This window comes from Protopterus annectens, chromosome 6.part0, assembly GCF_019279795.1.
Source record: "Protopterus annectens isolate FY-2018-M chromosome 6.part0, PAN1.0, whole genome shotgun sequence".
In the NCBI taxonomy this organism is placed as follows: Eukaryota; Metazoa; Chordata; order Ceratodontiformes; family Protopteridae; genus Protopterus; species Protopterus annectens.
The window spans coordinates 1775898048-1775918146 of NC_056737.1; the positions used below are offsets into that span (position 1 = coordinate 1775898048).

Sequence of the window (20099 nt, forward strand, 5' to 3'; positions counted from 1 at the left end):
GTGTGTGTGTGTATAAGGGAGAAAGATTTAATATGTATACTGAATATATTTTTGCAAATGGAATTCTTAGTTAAATAGGCCCCTCTTCTTAGACAAGTAGACTTGAGTAACCAGTATTAGATCTTAGCCATCCAGCTGGGAAAGTTTAGTATGTGGATTTTCCTTCCTGTTTGATGAAGGCTATGCTACTTACTTAAGGAGTACATTCATGGCTATCCATCCAGTTGTAGTGTTGTTGAACTACATTGTTTGATAATGAGAGGAGCTTTTTACAGAAGTTGAAAGTTTTTGTGTCAAGAACTTGTCCATACAAAATGGCTTGTTTATGTTGCAGTGAAGGCTGTGGTCTTTGTCGTGAGTGTTTTAAATATAACCAGTATTTCTGAGGTGGAGAAAGTCTCTTAAGGCAGGATCTTTCTTAGCCTGGAAAGCAAGCCAATGATGAAATTTATAGGGGCCAATGAGAGACAGAAGAAAGCAAGAAGCTTTTTAGTCTGTTTGGATAACTAAGTGAACTCAGTCCTTTGACCTTTTTTTGTCAGAAATGGTTGTAGTCTTTCTTTTGGCAGGGTGTTTTGCTGAGGCACTTGCCAAAAGGAGTGTTGCGCTCAATAATTGCTCTTGTAAAGGAAGAATACAGGGATGTTATAGGTTCATAGGTTCATAGGTTCATACTAGGCTATCTGCCCAAGGGCATTTATAAGCCTAGCCCATAGTTATTTGGCTTTCGCCACCCCTTTAGTTTGAATAAAACTATGCCTATTATTTTGCTGTGCCTCTGTCAAGCAGTGACACTGAAGTAATCCCTGGGGTATATCTGCGATCCCCCATCCATTGGTCAAGATTCCTCTTGAACAAGGCCAGCGAGGTGCTCTGCCTCACGTGTACCGGGATTTTGTTCCACAGCATAGGGAGTCTCTGGGTGATGAATCTGTCCCTCCAGCACGTTCTATTAATAACTGTGTCAAGGTTTAAGTCTCCCGCCCTTGTGGTTCTGAGGGATCTAGATTTTTTGAGGTGAAGCATATTCATCAAATCAGGGTTTGACATGGCCTTATATGTCAGGCACAGGTCACCTCTGAGCAAGCGGTATGAGACTGAATAGAGCTGGAGTTCTTTCAGTCGGGCAGCATAAGACATATTTTTGAGACCCTTTATCCTTTTGGTGAGGAACTTTTGGGGCCTTTCCAGCTGCTGCAGGTGTCGGGTCAGTTACATTGCGAATGGGGCATTGGACTCAATAATAGGTCTAATGAGTGATGAGTACAGGGGGACAATGACCTCCCTTGATCTAGATGTGAATCCCTTCATGATCAGGTGGGCAATGTAGAAGGTTTTCCTAACCACTTTCGCAACATGAGTGTCAAGCGAAGGCTACTGTTAACCTGGGTCCCCAGATCCCTGATGACTTCTTCTGTGCTCAGTGGATTGCCACCTATATGGTAGCTAGGGGTAACCTTGTTTTTCCCGAAGGGTATGACTATGCATTTCTTGGCATTTAACTTTAGGCCATGGCTCTGGCACCAGTTATCCGTTTCTGTGAGGCCCTTCTGAAGGATATCTGTGTCAGATGTGTTTTCGACTATGGCCCAGTTTGCAGTCATCTGCAAACTTTGTCAGCCATAACCCTCCTGTGTTTGCTTGTACTTCAGAAAAGTAGATGCCGAACAAGAGTGGACCCAGGACTGAGCCCTGTGGGACACCACTTGTGACAGGCTTTGAGTCTGACATGGCTCCAGCAACTCTGACCCTGTGGGTTCTGTCACTTAGCCAGTTTGCAACCCATCTTGTGATGTATGGGTTTACATTCAAGCTGATGAGTTTTTCGATGATACCTGAGTGGGGTATTGTGTCAAAGGCCTTTGCCAGGTCAAGGTAGGCTGTATGGACTGCCTTTCCCTCATCAATGGCCTTGGTGACTGTCTCGAAAAAGTCAACCAAGTTTAAAAGGCATGATCTGCCTTTGACAAAGCCAAACTGGGTTGGATCCAAAGTCTGCAAGTTCCCTATGTCGTTATTTATGAGTTCCATTATGATCCTCTCCATGGCTTTGCAGATAAGGCTTGTCAAGCTAATGGGACGGTAATTTCCAGGGTCGGTGGAGGCACCGCCCTTGTGAAGTGGGACCACAGTCGCCGTGCGCCACTCCTTGGGTACGTATCCTGAGGTGAGGCTAAGATTAAACAGCTGTCCTAACTGTGGGTTTAATTCCTCATTGAGTTCGTGGAGCACACAGCCGGGGACACCATCCGGTCCCATGGATGCTGTGTTTTGCTTTGGAGAGAGCAGTTCTCACCTGGGCGTTGGAGATGTTTGGGGGGCTACAATCCTCTGGTATAGATATCTCTCCTTTTGGGAGGGGGGAGAAGTTTGCACTGAACCTGTCAGCCAGTATGTTGGCAATGTGTGTAGGTTCAGTAATCTTCACATCATTTTGAACTAATTCTGAGCATATCTGGGAGTTTCCTCCTAGGTTTCTAACATAGCTAAAGAAGGCCTTATGATTGTCTTTTTGAGTCCTTGGTGATTTTTCTCTCAAAATTTGCCTTGGATGATTTTATGAGAGCTCTTAGTTTTTTACTTATAATGATCAAAGGTGTCTTACCTTTCAAGGATTTTGCTCTATCTTGTAGTAGCTTCCTCCTTTTGTTGTAGAGCTTGTTTATGGCTGGGGTCCACCAGACTGGATGCTTGCCTTTGGTACAAAGAGTCTTAGTTTTGTTTGGGATTGCCTGATCCATGCAGTCCTGTAGGTGCTGGTAGAAGGCATTTGTAAGTGATTCAGCGGTTTGAGTAATGTTTACCACTGGCTCAGGGGCCTTAAAGGAGACCACACTAGTTTTTAGAAGTGTGAAGTCGGCTTTTGAGAAGTTTTTCACTGTGGTCTTTTTATTTCAGGTGGGGCGGGATGAGGACCTCCAGCGAGATTAGTTTATGATCTGATCTCACCAGTGAGGGGTATACTTCCGGTGTTGAACATTGTGATCCCATGTTCGTGATGATGAGATCAAGTATGTTTTCTCCTCTTGTGGGGATGGTGACTAGTTGTTCCATGGCATTTGAGTTTATGAACTCCAGGAACCTTTGGGCTAGAGTGTTTGGGCTTGAGTAGTGTTCCCAGTCTATATTAGGGTAGTTGAAATCACCTAGTATGATGGTGTTTGGAGATACATTTATCCCCTCCATTGTTTTCAGGAAGGCCATGTGAGGTTCCTGAGTTTGAGAGGGTGGCCTGTAACATGCTACAAATTGCAGAGCAGTCTCGCCTATGGTTAATTGCACCTGGATGGTCTCCGATGCATCGTGCGTTGCCACCAACCTTGAGGTGTGGGTGTCCTTTATGAATATGGACACCCCTCCTTTCTTGGTGTTGTCTGGATTTTGGGGCGGGCATGATATGAGGTGAAACCTGCTAGTGCTGGGGTGCTCTCAGGAGCCTTGAACCAGGTTTCTGTCACAGCACAGACATCGATGTTCTCCATACTGAGAAGGGCCTCGAGTGCGTGCATCTTGAGATTGAGACTTCTGGCATTGAGCAGCATTACCCTTAGTTTTTTACTTTTTGTGTTCTAGGGTGGTAGGTTTAGAATTTGAGCCTTGCCTAAAAAGGCACTATGGGGGAGGCAAGAGCCTTTGCCAATATCCGGAAGCCTAGGGGTGACAGGTGCAAGCCGTCCCTTGTGAAGCAGCGTGGCTTGTCCAGCATGTCATCCCAGGCAGACAGACATTGGATCCCCTTTGAATGACACCAGAATTTAAGCCAATTATTAAAGCTGATCATCTTATCACTGTATTGTGGCATCATTCTAGGTGAAGGTAGGATACTGCTCAAGGTCAGGGTCATACCTGCCTGGGCTACATAATCAGAGAGCTCCTCAATGTCTCTTTTCATGTAGTCCAAGGAGGTACGTCTCAGGTCGTTGACACCAGCGTGGACAATGACTGAGTCATACTTGTACCTGCTGTTGAGAGACCTGAGTGCTTGTGTTATGTGGCGGATTCTAGCGCCGACAGGCAGCTTACTGTGACCTTCTCCTTACTCAGTCTGGTGAGCGGGACATCAGTGTGTCTGACTATGGAGTCACCTATGACAAGTATGTTTGGTGTTGTATTTGGCCTTAAGGGCAGTGACTGCTTTGCACACTGATTTTGTTGTTTATGTGTTGTTTGTGTGGTGTATTGAGTTTGCAGTTGCTTGGGTGTCTGCTTTGGAGGCCTCTGCTGTTTAGGTAAATTTTTACTCAGAGCCTCCGTGTATGTCTTAGTGTGTTTATGTGTTTGATTCAGTGGTGTGGTTGAGTTATGTGAGACTGGTATTGTGGTGTGTGTAGTTGCCTTCTCCTCTTGCCTGGTCTTGCCAGTCCTGAGTTGAGAGAGCTCAGCCTCCAGTCTGGCTAAATAGCTGCATCTCTCACAAGTGTTAGTGTTACGTGGGAGGAGGAGAGGGTTGTCCGTGTACATGAGGCAATTGTAACATTGTCTCAGAATTCCCAGATTCACCAACTGGGCAGGAGAGGACGCCAGCATTTGACCCTTCGACATGCTAGAAAGAATTATGAGTTGGTATGAGACAGAAAAGTAGTGGGCTTAGCAGGGAAGTGGGCACTTCTGGGGGTTTTGCTAGTGAGAGATTTGTATAATATAGGAGTGCTTGACCTGCAAAGAGAATGCTTATAAGACAAGGGATATGCTTATAAGACAAGTGCTGAGCTTTTTGAGAAGAAAAAGCTATTTGGAACAAGTGCTGCACTTTTTAGTGTAGGTGTAAACTGTTTAGGTTCCTAACAGAGCAGTTCTAAGGGAAAAATTGAAGAACAGACTTTCTGGAGCCAGAAAGAGTTTAACCTTGTTTAACCGGCGCTGCCCGATGCTGCTCTAGTGGCAACTCCCCGCTAAATCGCTCTAAAGCACGTTAAAGCGTGCTTGATATCAGGGGCTGGAAAGAAGCAGGAATAGACCCAAAAGGGAAAATAAAACTACAGTTTCAAGTCAGTAACCACCTCTACGGGGGGCAGGGAAGCTGCTCAATGTTAGTCACTGCCACTGATCAACAGAGAGACCCTCCTTCAGCCCAAGCAAAAATGGCCTCACAGAAACTTTCAAACAGTTCAGGAACAGCAAGCCTGTAACTGAACTTTTAACTCTCAGAAAAGTGGGAAAAAAGCAAGATTTTTTTTTGGTTTTGTTTTTTACAGAGATAGCAGAGGTTCACAAGTAATATCAAGTTATGACAGTGCAGTAAATGACCCCACACAAGAGTGCCAGGTCAAGGACAGAAAATATGCAAGTTTTAAGAAAAAAACGATTTAAAATTAAGTGCAAACAGGAAATTCAGCAAACAGCTTTTGGTTGTGCTCTAAATACAGCTACTAATACAGAAATCAAGTTTAACAAGCCAGAAAATGCTCAAGCTAGGCAGCTATGCAGAAAAACTTAGCAAATAAACAGAGAAAAAATACTTAAAATCTCAAAAGTGGCTCCCCTTCTTCTCTCAGCCTTTTTCCTCTTGGAGGGTGCTTCACCAACAGCCAACAAGCCTGAAAAGATGCCCAAACCACGAGGCAACTAGGTTTTAAGAGAGGAAGATGAAGGAGTTATGGAAATGACCCCTAGTGGCCAATAAAACTACAGTTTCAAGTCAGTAACCACCTCTACGGGGGCAGGGAAGCTGCTCAATGTTAGTCACTGCCACTGATCAACAGAGACCCTCCTTCAGCCCAAGTAAAATGGCCTCACAGAAACTTTCAAACAGTTCAGGAACAGCAAGCCTGTAACTGAACTTTTTTAACTCTCAGAAAAGTGGGAAAAAAGCAAGATTTTTTTTTTTTTTTTTTTTTTTTTTACAGAGATAGCAGAGGTTCACAAGTAATATCAAGTTATAACAGTGCAGTAAATGACCCCACACAAGAGTGCTAGGTCAAGGACAGAAAATATGCAAGTTTTAAGAAAAAAACTATTTAAAATTAAGTGCAAACAGGAAATTCAGCAAACAGCTTTTGGTTGTGCTCTAAATACAGCTACTAATACAGAAATCAAGTTTAACAAGCCAGAAAATGCTCAAGCTAGGCAGCTATGCAGAAAAACTTAGCAAATAAACAGAGAAAAATACTTAAAATCTCAAAAGTGGCTCCTTCTTCTCTCAGCGTTTTTCCTCTTGGAGGGTGCTTCACCAACAGCCAACAAGCCTGAAAAGATGCCCAAACCACGAGGCAACTAGGTTTTAAGAGAGGAAGATGAAGGAGTTATGGAAATGACCCCTAGTGGCCAATAAAACTACAGTTTCAAGTCAGTAACCACCTCTACGGGGGCAGGGAAGCTGCTCAATGTTAGTCACTGCCACTGATCAACAGAGAGACCCTCCTTCAGCCCAAGCAAAATGGCCTCACAGAAACTTTCAAACAGTTCAGGAACAGCAAGCCTGTAACTGAACTTTTTTAACTCTCAGAAAAGTGGGAAAAAAGCAAGATTATTTTTTTTTGTTTTGTTTTTACAGAGATAGCAGAGGTTCACAAGTAATATCAAGTTATAACAGTACAGTAAATGACCCCACACAAGAGTGCTAGGTCAAGGACAGAAAATATGCAAGTTTTAAGAAAAAAACGATTTAAAATTAAGTGCAAACAGGAAATTCAGCAAACAGCTTTTGGTTGTGCTCTAAATACAGCTACTAATACAGAAATCAAGTTTAACAAGCCAGAAAATGCTCAAGCTAGGCAGCTATGCAGAAAAACTTAGCAAATAAACAGAGAAAAATACTTAAAATCTCAAAAGTGGCTCCCTTCTTCTCTCAGCGTTTTTTCCTCTTGGAGGGTGCTTCACCAACAGCCAACAAGCCTGAAAAGATGCCCAAACCATGAGGCAACTAGGTTTTAAGAGAGGAAGATGAAGGAGTTATGGAAATGACCCCTAGTGGCCAATAAAACTACAGTTTCAAGTCAGTAACCACCTCTACCGGGGGCAGGGAAGCTGCTCAATGTTAGTCACTGCCACTGATCAACAGAGAGACCCTCCTTCAGCCCAAGCAAAAATGGCCTCACAGAAACTTTCAAACAGTTCAGGAACAGCAAGCCTGTAACTGAACTTTTTTAACTCTCAGAAAAGTGGGAAAAAAGCAAGATTATTTTTTTTGTTGTTTTTTACAGAGATAGCAGAGGTTCACAAGTAATATCAAGTTATGACCTGCTTGTCCCTGGATGAGATACCCTTACTAATGAGGTGGGCCTTGTAAAAAGCTTTCCGTACAACGGAGACAACGTGGTATCAAAAATCAGGTTTCTATCAACCTGGGTGCCCAAGCACCTCACGACTGATTGCATGCTTACAACATTGTTATTAATATGATAATTTGTGGGGACATCACTCTCCTCAAAGGGGATGATTGTGGATTTTTTAGCATTTAGCTTGAGGCCATGTTTCTGGCACCAGTCATTTGTTTGGGTGAGACCGTCTTGTAGCTTATTCAGAATTGTTTTATTAAGTCAGTAATGTGAATTCTTTACTTTATTGCAAATTTGTTGGCTTATTTTTGTGGATTATAGTATTGTAGGACTGCTAATGTTAACACTGTATGTAGATGGACTGCTGGAGTGGTTTTCCCAGTGAGAAATGCTACTGTTGTAGTGAATATCTGTTTATTTGTAAAAAAAAAAAAATCTATATATTAACTAAGATGTTAGAGTTAACTGTTAGATTAGAGAATTAAAATCAGAATGAGAATTAAAATTTTAAGGCAAATATTAGGCATTTATTACATTTATTAATTGTTCGAATGCACCTACAGTACAGCCAGGAGGTCGACTTTGGTCTCCCGTGACAGCGAAAGAGTTAACTATATGATATATTTTATATGTGGCCCCAAGACAATTTCTGTTCACTCAATGTGGCCCCGGCAAGCCAAAAGGTTGGACACCCCAAAAGAAACCAAATTTTGTTTAATTTTGATGTAACTGTATACCATCCTCTGCAGAACTCATTTATATAAATATGCAACAGACCTGAAGTGCCTAATCTATTACAACAGCAGATTACAATAACCCACAACAAAAACTTACATCTGCAAATACGATATTTTTAACATTAAGAAATATAAATTAATGCACAATGATAGAAATAAACAGGGATGCACCCCCATGGATCCCCATTAGAACAATGTATTAGCACAATATTGAACTAATAGCTGTGATATATTTGGGACACTCAAACATCAGTATGATGTCATAACTCATACATCCACCATGACACTGCCCACACATTTTTCCCCTAGTGACACCACTGCCCTGCATTTGAATCTAACAGCACATGTTCATAATATGCTGATAACATACACAGTATTGTGCTACACATCTGCCATTAATATCATAAGCAACTCAGTACTGTACAGTTCAGCTTTTTCTAATTACTGGATTCCTCTTTGGATTATGATAACCACTTTAAGGAGGTAAATCTCTAACTAATAAAACATAAAATGATAAAAAGGGACCTGAGTGCTATGCAAATGGCTAAATCCAAATCTAATGCTCTCCTAAGAATGTATTTCAAAGCAGAATTCAGAAAGATGGTTAATTGGACTCAAACATAACAGATGAATCCAATTCTTTCAAAATATAATGTAAAGACTTGAACAATACATGGATAGCAGGGTTTATGTCATATAATCAGCATTCTAAACTGTCAAACTACAGAAGATTGAGACAAAATGATCAATGTTTCCGAACATCAGCTGTATGGTGTTACCTAAAGGCTGAGTTTAATGAGATTGTGGTTCAGTAGGGGTGGGGGATTCTGCCCTATTCCCACTGCAGTGCAGTCTCGGAGTTGGTATATATAATTAGCAAGGGGTGTAGGGTGCAAGGGGGCTTACCCACCCAATCCTCATAAAAACAAAGTGTTTTGAGTTATGCAATTTTGAAATTTCAGAACATTGACCATTTCTTCTTAATTCTGAAATGTCAATTATATAATATAAATCTGAATAGCATAGGTATGGAGTAGTATACCAGTTTAAGTAAAGGTACACATTAATATTATCACTTTTAAATAAAAGTTAGTATTTTAGGTGAAAAGCACATGAAGTATTATGTGAATGAAGATAGTAGAAAGATATCCTAGTCAACAGCCAGTAACATCTGTTGTATGAATGAATGAAGAGCAGAGCACTGGTGGAAACTCTTCCTCAATGGGTCTTGGTAGACCTTAAGTAGACCACTTTAAGGAGGATCCTGGACAACATCCCAGGATCGTGTGACTTTCTGTCGGGTGATTGGTTGTTCTTCATTTTCAGCATGATCAATTATTTGTCCCTTGCACACTACAAACTAATAGTGAACTTAAGAGTATTAGAAATGCAAAACTGAAAATGCAGTCCATTTTTACAGAAAACTCTATCTCTAAATTCGGACAAGCAGTAGACATTTTTATTTCAGCTCTAGTCATTAAACGCTTGACAGAAAATTAGGTACTGAGCATTAGTTCAAAGCTGTAGTTTTACTGGTACTGACTTAAGGTCAAGTCTTTTGTTGGACAGACATCTACAGCTTTATCTCTCATCCCCACCCTCAAGTGGAACATAAGAAGGGTAGTCAGTAGGCATTTGGCCATTTACCATTATCAGTATATGTTTTTTTCAAAGATTCAGTTTAATTTTCAAAATTGTTTTAGTACAAACACACTACAATCAAAAATATCCAGCCATTTTCTAACCAAAATGCACAGTACAGACTTACTGAAAACAGTTTCTCCAGGTTTTTCTGAGGTATTTGATTTGGCAGATCATGTTTACTTGTAGACAAGCTTGATCTAGAAATCAGTTCTGCGAAGCCTCAAGTAAATTAACCTGAAGAAAACTGCATATCAGTTTGGCTCATTTAGGATGGCTATGATGTGTAGTTCCATTCTAGGTGCCCATTTTTAATAATTTTATGCCATTAGTGACATAAAGTATTAATGTGTTACAGACCTCAGAAGCATAGAGACAATGCCATCTTGGTGTCCTGAACTGCAACAGTAATTCAGTGAAACTAGACTCTGGAGATTAACCAACAGCAGACAGGCCCATAGTACTGCCAAAATCATAATGGTATTCCTGGGCAAAAAGTAGACAGACAAGGATCACACTTCCAATATTCACATCATCCTTGTAGGAATCCAGAGTAAAGTTGTCATGATTTAAGGATCCAGGTTTAACTATGAACCACAAAAGAGCATCCTACTGAATGTAAATATGAGCGTTATCACGATTAAGAGACAGGCAGCTGTACTCTACAGACCATATTGTAATAGCACTGGAGGGCCTAACCTATAAATATCAAATGCAAAGCATCTACTGGTGCTTCTTTCTAAAGGAACAGATATAGATAAACTTTTTCCAAAGTGACCTGGGAATGATGAACGGGCATACCACAATGTGGCTTTACTTATGGCAGAAATGCAAAGTTTACAGTTTTGCCACCTGCTTCAGAACTGTAGTTAAGAATTATGTTTCACAGAGATGGAACAGTCTTGTTTTATCCAGCAGTGAAGATAAAATAGGAATACAAAATAAATAAATAATATCTACATGTAAACTTATTCATCATTGTCTTCGGATTATTCTGAGTAAAAAAAGACTGGCTATGAGACAAATGACCTAGGTTTGACTAGTAGCTCAACTGCTGCGGAAGCCAATGTGAGCAACAAAAGAGGAATGATAAGTCACTACCTGCTGACCTCTCTCTCTCTCTCTCTCTCTCCCCCTCGCTGTCTCTCTCTCAGGGATTAAATGGGTTCATGCTGGAGCCACACTAATGAAACCGTGTCAGTTAAACTAGGAGCTGAACAACAATGTAGAGTTAGCCAATTCTGGGGTGAGAGGAGCTACTTAGGACCACATAACCATGGAGGCAGAAGCAGAACCCTCATAATGTCCATTTTATGTTCACCCAATTATATCAAGAGACATAGGGAGTATTTTTTGTTCTTGCTATTATTGTTGCTAATTGAGCTCAGGCACTGTTCCACGTTGACCTTTTTACACCACTTCTTTCATAACTGTCATTTCCAATGCCTCCATATGAATAGTGTATCTTCTTTGAGCATTCAGTTAACCAATGCTCCTCTCTCATGCCAAAAAAATATATACTATCCTACCAAGCTGCAATTAACCACTTGCTAGGGGGTACCAGACACATTGACAGATGAGTTTTCTTGAATACATTTCTCAAATGGTTCTTTTACTTCTCTAAGCTATTCTTTGTTCTAGATAGACAAGTCATTTTTTCTCTCTCTCTCTAAAACAGACTAACAGAACTAACAAAAGAAGAATAAGGAGGCTTTTAGGACTAAGAGTAACTGTAAGCAGGAAATATAAATATTTTTGTAAGCATTCATTGAAGCCTTATGATGTTACTGTGCTTATTTGCAAATTATGTATATATGCATGTGCCCTCTCTGCTACCAGGCACATAAAATTATAATGTGTCAGTTCTTTCTCAGTTTTCCTTGTCAAATGTCTGCAAATAGACAAGATGTTCTCTACATACACATTCTCATATCAGCATGGACCTTGTAACAATTTGGTTTGCGTACTTCTCACATTTCTTGATGTATCAGGACTTGTGCTGTACATTCATTTACATATTCAAGGACACCTGGTGTTTAGAATTAACTTGTGTCAACCTAACTCTTAAGCAATTAGAAAAGTCTATACTAAAAATACAAATGCACACAATCTGTTCCCCAATGTCTAAAAAGGTAAGCCTTTCTGATCACCAAAACTGAATGACTAATGTACCTCCTGTCTGCTGTTTAGTGGCAGATAGGTTCAGTGCTAACTTTACCCCTCTCTCATCCCCTAAAGGGCCCATCTCTATACCGGAAGAATGCAAAGTACCTGTAATCATGGCTGCACAGGTAAAAAACACACTCTCCAAAGCCAAGAACACAGCATCCATGGGACCTGACAACATCCCAAGCTGCATTCTACATGAACTACAGAACGAACTGGCACCGCACTTAAGTACCATGTTCAGTCATAGCCTCACCTCAGGCTTTGTGCCCACTGAATGGCACACAGCAACAGTTATCCCACTCCACAAAGGGGGAGCCACCATGGACCCCAGGAACTACAGCCCCATTAGCCTGACAAGACTGGGCTGCAAGTCTATGGAGCATATCATCATGGAACTTATAAACAATGACATTGGTAATCTCCAAACTCTGGTCCCTACCCAGTTCAGGTTTGTAAAAGGCAGATCATGTCTCCTAAACCTGATAGACTTCTTTGAAGCTGTCACCAAAGCTGTAGATGAGGGTAAGGTGGTACACACAGCCTATCTAGATCTCGCCAAGGCTTTTGACACCATCCCCCACTCTGGAATTACAGACAAGCTCACTAAACTAGGTATAAATCCCAATGTCACAAGATGGGTTGCTAACTGGCTCACTGACCGAACCCGCACTGTGAAAGTAGCAGACTCTAAATCCAACTTCAGACCAGTGACAAGTGGAGTACGACAGGGTTCAGGCCTAGGTCCGCTCCTGTTTGGTATCTACTTCTCTGAAGTACAGGCTAACACAGAAGGTCTTTGGCTAACAAAGGTCGCAGATGACTGCAAACTAGGAGCCATAATCAAATCTCCTAACGATGTGGACATCCTACAAAAGGGCCTCACTGAGACAGATGCCTGGTGTCAAAGCCATGGCCTCAAGCTCAATGCCAAAAAGTGCATTGTCATCCCTTTTGGTAAAAACTCTGTACCCATGAACTACCACATAGGTGGTAGTCTACTTAACATTGAAAGTATGATAAGAGACCTTGGGACACAGGTGGACAGTAGTCTCTCCTTTGATAATCACATCGCCACAGTAGTGAGGAAATCCTTCTACATGGCACACCTCATCACAAAAGGTTTCTCATCCAGGAAAAAAAGAGGTCATTGTTCCCCTCTACTCATCACTAATTAGACCCATTATAGAGTACAACACCCCTTTTGGTATGTACCTCACAAGACATCTACAACAACTGGAAAGGCCACAGAAATACCTCACAAAGAGGATTACCAGCCTCAAACAGATACCCTGCGCAGACTGTCTCAAAAAACTCCAGCTTTACTCTGTCACACATCGCCTACTCAGAGGCGATCTCTGCCTAACATAGAAAGCTATGTCAAACCCAGAGCTGTTGGACATGCTCCACGTAAAGAAATCCCAATCCCTCCGAGCTACACGCTCTAGGGACCTAAACCTTGTCACCACAATAAACAGAACATTCTGGAGGGATAGATTCCTATCTCAGAGACTTCCCATACTCTGGAACAAACTACCTATCAATATCAAACAAAGCTCCTCAATAGCACTCTTCAAGAAAAATCTTGATGATTGGATGGTAGATAGGAAATTCACCCTGGGGATCACTTCTGTGGCTCTGCTTGACAGGGGCACAGGAAAATAATTTTCTTGGGTGGCAAAAGCCAGGGTACCATTTGGCTAGGCTTATATAGGCTCTAGGGCCAATAGCCTAGTACCTACCTACGAACCTATGAACCTAAGACTTATGACATTTGTATACAATTAGTTCTGTCTTTACAAACAGCACAACTCAAATTCAAGAATAGATCAGCTCGTATTTTCAGACTAATCAGTATCCAAGAAATGTTTCCAGTTTCTCCCAATGACTGCAGGACACTTTCTCATGTCCATACTCATCAAAAGGGACAACTCGTTGAACTATGGCCTTTCTCTAACTATGATGCAGCCATTGTGTTTATATATTTAAGGAAAGGGATGGGGTGCAAGGAGGTACACTGCCCTTTACAAAACACCTGGAGTCTACCATACTGAGATGGGGTGCTTTCAGTGAGTCTGCATCTAATGACTTGTCTCACATCCCACCTAGTAATCCCGGTCATTCCAATTTCCAACCACTCATTATCATTCCTGAGCCCTAGTAATCCCAGTCATTCCAATTTCCAACCACTCATCATTTCTGAGCCCTAGTAATCCCAGGCATTACAATTTCCAACCACTCATTATCATTTCTGAGCCCTAGTAATCCCAGTCATTACAATTTCCAACCACTCATTATCATTTCTGAGCCCTAGTAATCCCAGGCATTACAATTTCCAACCACTCATTATCATTTCTGAGCCCTAGTAATCCCAGTCATTCCAATTTCCAACCACTCATTATCATTTCTGAGCCCTAGTAATCCCAGTCATTACAATTTCCAACCACTCATCATTCCTGAGCCCTAGTAATCCCAGTCATTCCAATTTCCAACCACTCATCATTTCTGAGCCTCTTGAGTGCTCCACCATTTCTGACAAACGTTGCCATCTCAAGACCAAGCTACCCCATTTCACTACAGTGTTGTCTTTTACATACTGCTGTATTTTACATCTGTCATGGAAAGGGAGGATAATTTAGTTTAGCAGACTTATAACTTATGTTTATGTTATCATTAAGAGTGTTCAATTACATGTAATATCATATGAAACACAGAATGTGCTCAGTGCAGTTACTTAGTCACTTAGTCCTGAAAGTGAATTTTTCTCATGTTTCTCTTTTCTTTTGCAGTGTTGGGAAGATTATTGGTGCGCTGATAACAGCCCTGATTTGTGCTGTCAACCTGTACTTTGTAGTTGATTTTATTTCAGGAGTGAGCAATAACCTTTACTACATTCCCATCTCCATTGGAATAGCTGCCTATGTGGTTTTTACAGGTTACCTGGTAAGTGAAAATGTGTTCATCTGATGTGTACACTTTTCATATTTGTTCAGGAAATGCAAGCAACTTTGGATAAGGATTTGAACTTGTTTTACTTTTTGAAGTGAGACTTCTTTAGGCATAACAAAATAGGTACCAACACAATGGTAAACCTTCACTGTCACAGCAATATCAAACACAAAAAAATTCCAGTGTAAGGAAACACTTGATAGCAGCTTCAATACAATGAAATACATACATCCTTCCTCAGTGTCAACAAGTTGTTCACACTGAGGAAGGACGCATGTCCGAAAGATTTGTGTTTTATTAAAGATGTTTTGTTGTACTGAAGCAGCTATCAAGTGTTTCCTTACATTGGCATTTTTTTGTGTTAGATACTTCTTTAGGCATGGCAGTGAGAGTCTGAAGTGAAATAGAAAGGTGAAACGGAAGTGAGACTCTGCCAGACAGTGGCACTGTTCAGTGGCCGACTGCTGACAAAACAGGAGTCCAGAGGAAGCCACTCTGTTGCAGGACAGCCAAAACAGGATTCCAGAAGAAGCCACTCTGCTGCAGGACACACACACACACACACACACACACACACACACACACACACACACACACACATACTCACTGGAAGCATATGGCAAATAACTAACTTATTACACTGACCAAATAATTTAACAAGCAAGTGGCCATGGGCCGCCCCGAGATGAGGCAGGTGACCTTCCTTGTTAACAAGATCAGGAGAGGGAAATTCATAGCTTTTGTCCTTGAAAATCACAGCTGATAAGTACAGAGAAAATTTTATGGAATAAAGACACTGTTATCTCTGATAAAACAAACTAATAACCATTAATAACCAAAACACTCATAATGCGTAATTAACTTCTACTTTATTATGATAATCAATAAATCTACATGGATGAAGGAAAGAGAATAAATCAGATTTTAAAAAAGGGAAGGGCGGTGTACAGATCCCAGTACTTAAGAAAAAGAAGCCTAATTCAGTTCCACTTTATCTTTTTATATGATTTTGGTTTGCTTGACAAGATTTGTGTTTAATAAATGCATGTTCTTCTATTTTCAGTGCTCTCAACTGCAACACATGAAATACATTTCACACTCATCCAGTATTTACATTTTTGTATAGTGCAATTTAGTACATGATATAGATTATGCAATGCTGCTCCCAATACAACCCCCCCCCCCACAAACCTACTGCTGGCTGCTCATTGATGGTAGAGAACAGTTTTATTCTTGTAAACCACATTCGCAATGAACTTTTGCCAGTGTCTGAAATGCTGTGTTCATTCCCCTGTATAGCTGCTGAATTGAAAACAAAATTGATTCTGCCAAGGAATGCCACTCCCTTTTTCATTAGAGAGGTAGTATTTTAAGGGAACTACAATACCTGTCGCAAACTGTCATTTTCCTTGGCTTTCAATTACCGCACTGTTCACTGTGACAGACAAGCAGTACTTGCTGATACGCTTTTTAGATTTGCATGTAACAGATCTTCCTAACATTTCAAATTTGCATTTCTATATATCTTTGAACAGTCAGGAAGGGTATTTTTGAGAGCCAAAATGAGTGACATACCTCAAAATACATGACACTTAACTAGATTATTATTCGCATGCATAATAAAGGGAGATGTCTTATGTCAACAGCCCCAGCTAAAGTAATGGTGCAACTGAAACTCGTCAAAGACCCTCTTATTGCTAAAATGTTGTTGCTTTATTACTTATTATACTGGATTAAGCATTGCTAAAATGTTGCTTTATTACTTATTATACTGGATTAAGCTTCCCATCTTATGTCACTAATGCTTGACAGCCTTCAAAACAACAAAATATAATTGACATGTCTGAATTCACTGTTAACTAAAATTCACCAAATTACTTCAGGCTAACCCTTCAGATAGCTATGCTTTTGGCTAAACAGTTTAGGGAGAAATTTGAATATATTTTAAGCAGTAAGCAAGTTGGTTAGTGAATAGATAAGTTTGTGAAGGAATTTCAAGAAGCTGTTTGCTATTAAATCATCTTGAAGGAATAAAACATTTACCCACTCGGCATCACAGCTCTTCTTTGCTCAAGAATCAGAGCCAAAAATAATGAGAGACAAAGGCCCCCAAATCAGTGACAAAATGTATTTGTTACAGTAATTCACTCAAAAAGCGAATAGAACAGAATATTTGCATCGATTTGCATTTTTAATGTCTGACATTTATTGCAATCCACAATAATGTACAAGAAAATCAATAATCTTATGTATTTATTTATTTATTTATTTATTTATTTATTTATACTGACTGGGTTAGTCTGACTGGGCAACAGCCCTTTTTCGACAGAGACCCGAGGATATAAGTTCCAATAGAAAAAATGGAAACAAAGGTACAGAGCATGGATATATATACAAATGAGCAGATTGCATCTAGTCTACGCATTCATATCACAAAGTTCAAAAAATGTCATGGCAAGCACGCAAAATAACATTTCAAAATAATGTACAATATATAAAGCGTAAATAGAGTACAGTCAGCTTTGTACATTGAGTAGTATATAGAAAATAATTTGAGGGGTCGTAGGTAAAGGAGAAAACAGAAGATTTATAAGCACAGAGTATATGTAAGGGATAGTAACCCCATGTGAAAGGCCACAGGCTAGACAGCAGTTTAGAAAGCTGAGAGTGGAGAAAAAGCAGCTGATTAATCACAGTAACAGGAAGCACAGAGGCAAAAGGCATAGTACAAAAAAACTACAGTGAGAAAAGAGAGAGAATATGTGACAGAACCTGTAAATAAAGAAAAATACAGAGAGAAAAGAGAGAGAAATGATTGACAGAAACTGTAAGGAGGGAGGGAAGATATCTTGGGATGACATGTAGAGGAAGAACATTGTATAAGAATGGAGGTTATATTCTGAAGGATCCTTTCATAGACAGCAAAATGGAGGATTATGTTTTGTAGGGTCCTTACATAGGCAGGACCAGGAATTGTAAAGGTGTTCCTTAAGGGTACTTCTAAAGGACTTAGGGTTCGTGACAGATCTGACACTTAATGGTAGTTTAGTCCAGGTATTAGCCTGAGAAGCAGGATAATGTGGAGTTGGGGAGATTAAGTGAAGTTAGTTTGGATAGAAGTAGTTTAAGGGATATGATGTCAAATGGTTTAGAGAGACTGAGAAACAAGCAGGAGACTAACTTATCATGGGAATTTGCAGTAGTATCTATGAAGGATGTCAGAGCGGTAGCAGTACTATGATTGACAGGGTTAAAATAGGCAAAATCGGGGACATTCTGCAAAATCAGGGATAGCTGTGACGGTGGTGCTAACAAAAGGTAAATGGTAATGGAGAAGGAGACTGGAGAAGGAACTCGTTACAGTTAAACATTTGCATTTTTAAGTGCAAAGGCAAGCAAATGGTACAGTACATGTAACTCCTTCGCACCTCCTTACAGAAGTTTCACTTCTGCCACGTGTGGCTACCACGTACATTCTCTTTGTTTTTTTAATTTACTGTTTTTTTACTGTTTAAGGAGATCACTGACACCTACTAATTTTCAGATGTGATCTGTAAGGAAACATATTAACATGAAAACAAACCATATATGCAACATAAGAGGTATCGCCTTTTCAGGAGTTTACCTAAACCTGAATACAGAATCATTGTTTTGATCACTTTGTTCTAATTGATTTAAATCTGGTTTGTTTTAGTCCTCCATGTTTTTTTAAGTACAGCAGTAGATTAATAATTAAAATTTAAATGCAGCATGCCCGCCTCTTAAAACAAAACTTATATGAAACAATACACATAAGCACTGTGTTTCTAAATAAATTATAATTATTTCTGTGCCTTAGGATTATTGCATCATATAATTGCCTTTGTGATATCATATCATTCATGGACAGCAGAAAAATAATTATTTTTAAAGTATACTGAAATTTTGGTAATATTTAAAAAGGATCAAAATGAATGCAATATAAAGAGAATTTATACTCCATACAGTAAACCTTTAAAGCATCTAGTAAACTCAACAGTATAAAGAAGGTTCTAGTTCAGATAACAGTTTTACAAGTTCAAAATACACTAAATGGAAAAAAAACAATTATCTGTTTATTCTATATTACTGTACATTCCTAAGTTAGCTTTAATTTACCTTGGCCTGGGTCTGTGAAGGCCCACTAGGATCAATGCTCAACCCAGGCATACACATTCAGGTAATATCATGATTGGAATTCAGTAAAAGGCTCATCGATTGTGCTATTTACCCAGAGCAGGCTGGTCAATTAGTGCATTGGTGAGAAAATGTGATTAAGAGGCATGTATGGCCATGACAAAGACCTCATTAACAGTTCATCACCATGCATCTGAATGGAATACTATAGTGTTGAAAAACCTGACTGCACAACTGTCCCCTAAAGAGTCCTATGCACTGAGTTAGCAAATACACCCCCCAGTACTCATACACACACACATTTGTACCAATAGAGACATGCACTTACACACACACACATTACACACACATACACTAGCATCCCTCCGTATCTTCATTGAACTTACCTGCACAGCAAGTACTCCCATAGGAAAGAATGGATGAATGCAATGTTTTTTACATTGGTCACCTTTTCTCCTACAGTAAAATTTTAGTCGCTCAGCCAAGCAAATCAGGAACTGTGGAGATTTCCAAAGGAGACCATGTAGCTAATCAGCATTAACAACTCCTCTGGACTGCCACATCAGCATGCAGCTTCACTTGTCAGATTGCACTCTGCACAGAGCCCTCCACTAGGGAAAAACCACAGCAGTAGAATGGTCTCTTTATCAGAAAGGCTTAGCACAATGGAGAAACCTTCCAAGTTATGGCTTCCACTAAACTTTTCTTACTCCTAGGGCATATGTATGTGACAATGTAGAAAACATTAAGTTAAGCAACACTTTACTTGAATTATAAATATGTAGACCACTACCATACTTCTTAACCTCTTAACACAAGAAATCTGGACAAAGCCTAAAACAATGAGGGGATAAAATAGGGACAGATTTCAAATATTGCTTTTTTAAACTTAGAAAGATTCTGGAATAACACCTTGCATTTTCTGAAAGATGTTAATTTGGAAATTCAAATATATGTCATTATTTGGTCATTTTTAGTGACCTCAAGTCCATCATGATTTACCAGAAAACCACAGATTTTATGAGAAACAGAACAAATATTTGAGACAAAAATCTGGACAATCTGTGAAAGTCTGTACAGTTGAGAGCTACAATACATGTTCCAGTTCCACTGAAACGTTACCTCTGTGGCTGACTAAGCCCTTCTCTGTTAAAACTATAAATAACGATAATTGTAACAACACTGATTATCTAGTACTATGACTCACATAATCAAAGCATTCTAAGCAAACTAT

The 20099-nt window shown here is 40.0% G+C and overlaps 1 protein-coding gene across 1 annotated transcript in view; it reads left to right on the top strand.

The window, feature by feature from the left end:
- LOC122804931 (natural resistance-associated macrophage protein 1-like) overlaps positions 1-20099 on the top strand; it is a 757143-nt gene that overhangs the window by 689812 nt on the left and 47232 nt on the right. The window contains exon 14 of the mRNA XM_044075149.1: positions 14551-14704. Coding sequence (XP_043931084.1) covers positions 14551-14704 — 154 coding nt within the window. The remainder of the gene's footprint in view (positions 1-14550; positions 14705-20099) is intronic.